Source organism: Nuphar pumila, chromosome 11, assembly GCF_984573655.1.
Source record: "Nuphar pumila chromosome 11, dmNupPumi1.hap1.1, whole genome shotgun sequence".
NCBI lineage: Eukaryota > Viridiplantae > Streptophyta > Magnoliopsida > Nymphaeales > Nymphaeaceae > Nuphar > Nuphar pumila.
In genome coordinates, this window is record NC_143259.1 from 14175511 (window position 1) to 14177499 (window position 1989).

At 52.5% G+C, this 1989-nt stretch overlaps 1 protein-coding gene across 1 annotated transcript; it reads left to right on the forward strand.

The window, feature by feature from the left end:
* The first annotated feature begins 305 nt into the window (after positions 1-305).
* Positions 306-1783, forward strand: LOC149822060 (putative calcium-binding protein CML11). Its single transcript, XM_089980637.1, has one exon. It carries the CDS (start codon positions 1100-1102, stop codon positions 1589-1591), a length of 492 nt encoding a protein of 163 aa, XP_089836763.1. The 5' UTR covers positions 306-1099; the 3' UTR covers positions 1592-1783.
* Positions 1784-1989: the final 206 nt, after the last annotated feature.

Here is a 1989-nt window from a genome sequence, read left to right on the forward strand (position 1 = left end):
CTGGTCAACCTTGATCCGACCCATTGACAGTCCTACCCTGATCCTACAGGGTTTGGTACGGGTTGGGTTCGGGTCAACCCGACCCATTGACACCCCTAACCCAAAGTCAGCCAAAGGCCAGACCCGAAATCAGACACACCGAGGTGTTCTACTTTCCAAGTGATGTGGATCCCCCGAATAATAAATTAAGGGCCCCAAAACAATTGGAAGTTGACGGAGTCGTTGTGGAAGGAAGTGACGTGTTCATCCGTCCGCGTCCCAGTTCCTCCCGGATCGCCCGCCCTCTCTCTCTCTCTCTCTGGAAATGCCACCACCATCCAGAGAAAAACCTAATCACAAACCCAAAGACGCGTCTCAGAGAGAGAGAGAGATCCGAGTCCGAAGGATCTCCGTGGAACGACGGAGTTACGGGGGGAGAGTCTTATCCACCGAAATCCCCACGGGAAGGAGACGAAAACAAGGAGGAGCAGAGATGACGGAGAAAAGTGAGTAGTGAGAAAGAAGAGATTGATTGGGGGAGTGAGGCGGCAGTTGGAGGCAACCTGACCGCCGTTTTTTTCAGATCACGGGAGGAAGCTATCTTCTCAAGACCGGAGGCGAAAGGATTCAACCGTCCAGATCGTGAAAGCGAGAGAGGATTGTTAGTTCAAGGAAGAAGATACGTCAGAAAAAAGGGAGAAATTGATGCGAAGTATAGAGAGGAAGTACGAAAAGTGAGAGGCGCAATCGGGAAGAAGTATCGGTTGCTCAGAAGGGAATTCGATCGGAAAATAAGAGAAGCGTCGCTCAATCAGAACGAGCGAAAAGGAAAAGACTAATTCCTCCCACCCTTTTTCGGTTAAGGAGTGATCAGAGATCGAGAGAGGGATCATCGCAAGCTCGAGATCAATAGGTAGAGAACGATCCATAGAGCAAATCTTAGGAAATTCTCCAAACAAGGCTTGAAGTAAAAGGATCGGGCGCCCAGTGCAAGAAACCTTAGAAATCCGGCGAAGGACCGTCCGGGAAAGAGCGAGATTGAGGGGATTCCGACGAGAAGAAACCCTAATCCAAGAAACTGGGGGCTCGTCCGTTAGACAAGGGTGGAGATCGGGGATCGATGACCAAGGAGGAGCCGCTGAAGCTGGACGACGAGCAACTGGCGGAGCTCCGGGAGATATTCCGGTCGTTCGACCGGAACAAAGACGGCAGCCTGACGCAGCTCGAGCTCGGTTCGCTGCTGCGGTCGCTCGGGCTCAAGCCGAGCGAGGAGCAGCTCGACGCCCTCATCCAGAGGGCGGACACCAACAGCAACGGCCTCGTGGAGTTCTCAGAGTTCGTCGCCCTCGTCTCCCCGGAGCTCCTCGCCACCAAGTCTCCCTACACAGAGGAGCAACTCCGCTCCCTCTTCCGCCTCTTCGACCGCGACGGCAACGGCTTCATCACCGCCGCCGAGCTCGCCCACTCCATGGCCCACCTCGGCCACGCCCTCACCGTGGAGGAGCTCACCGGCATGATCAAGGAGGCCGACACCGACGGAGACGGCCGGATCAGCTTCCCGGAGTTCGCCAGGGCCATCACCTCCGCCGCCTTCGATAACTCGTGGACGTGATCGTGATTTGTTCTTTTTTTTGCTACTTCTCTTCTCTCTCGCCCGCTGCCTGTATACCCACGAAGAAGTAGAAACCAGGTTCTTCTTTTCTTTTACATTTTTTTGTCTTTTCTTTATTTTCATGACCAGCTCTTCTCTGCCGATTGAAGTTCAACAGATTCCCCTCTCTTTTCGAGGGGCGTTCTTAGTTTTTGTTTTATAAAAAAGGGTGATAGTCGTGGGTTAATGAGTGCGTATCAGGTCAGAGCAAGCACTGAGTGATGCCGTTCATCCATGAAATGAACGGCATCCCAAATACCATGAATGGATTCTCCGCCTACTAAATGGGTCTTACATTTTTTATCAGAGCCGTTGATGCCTTAGATGAACGGCATCTAAGGTTTACAAAATGAACGGCT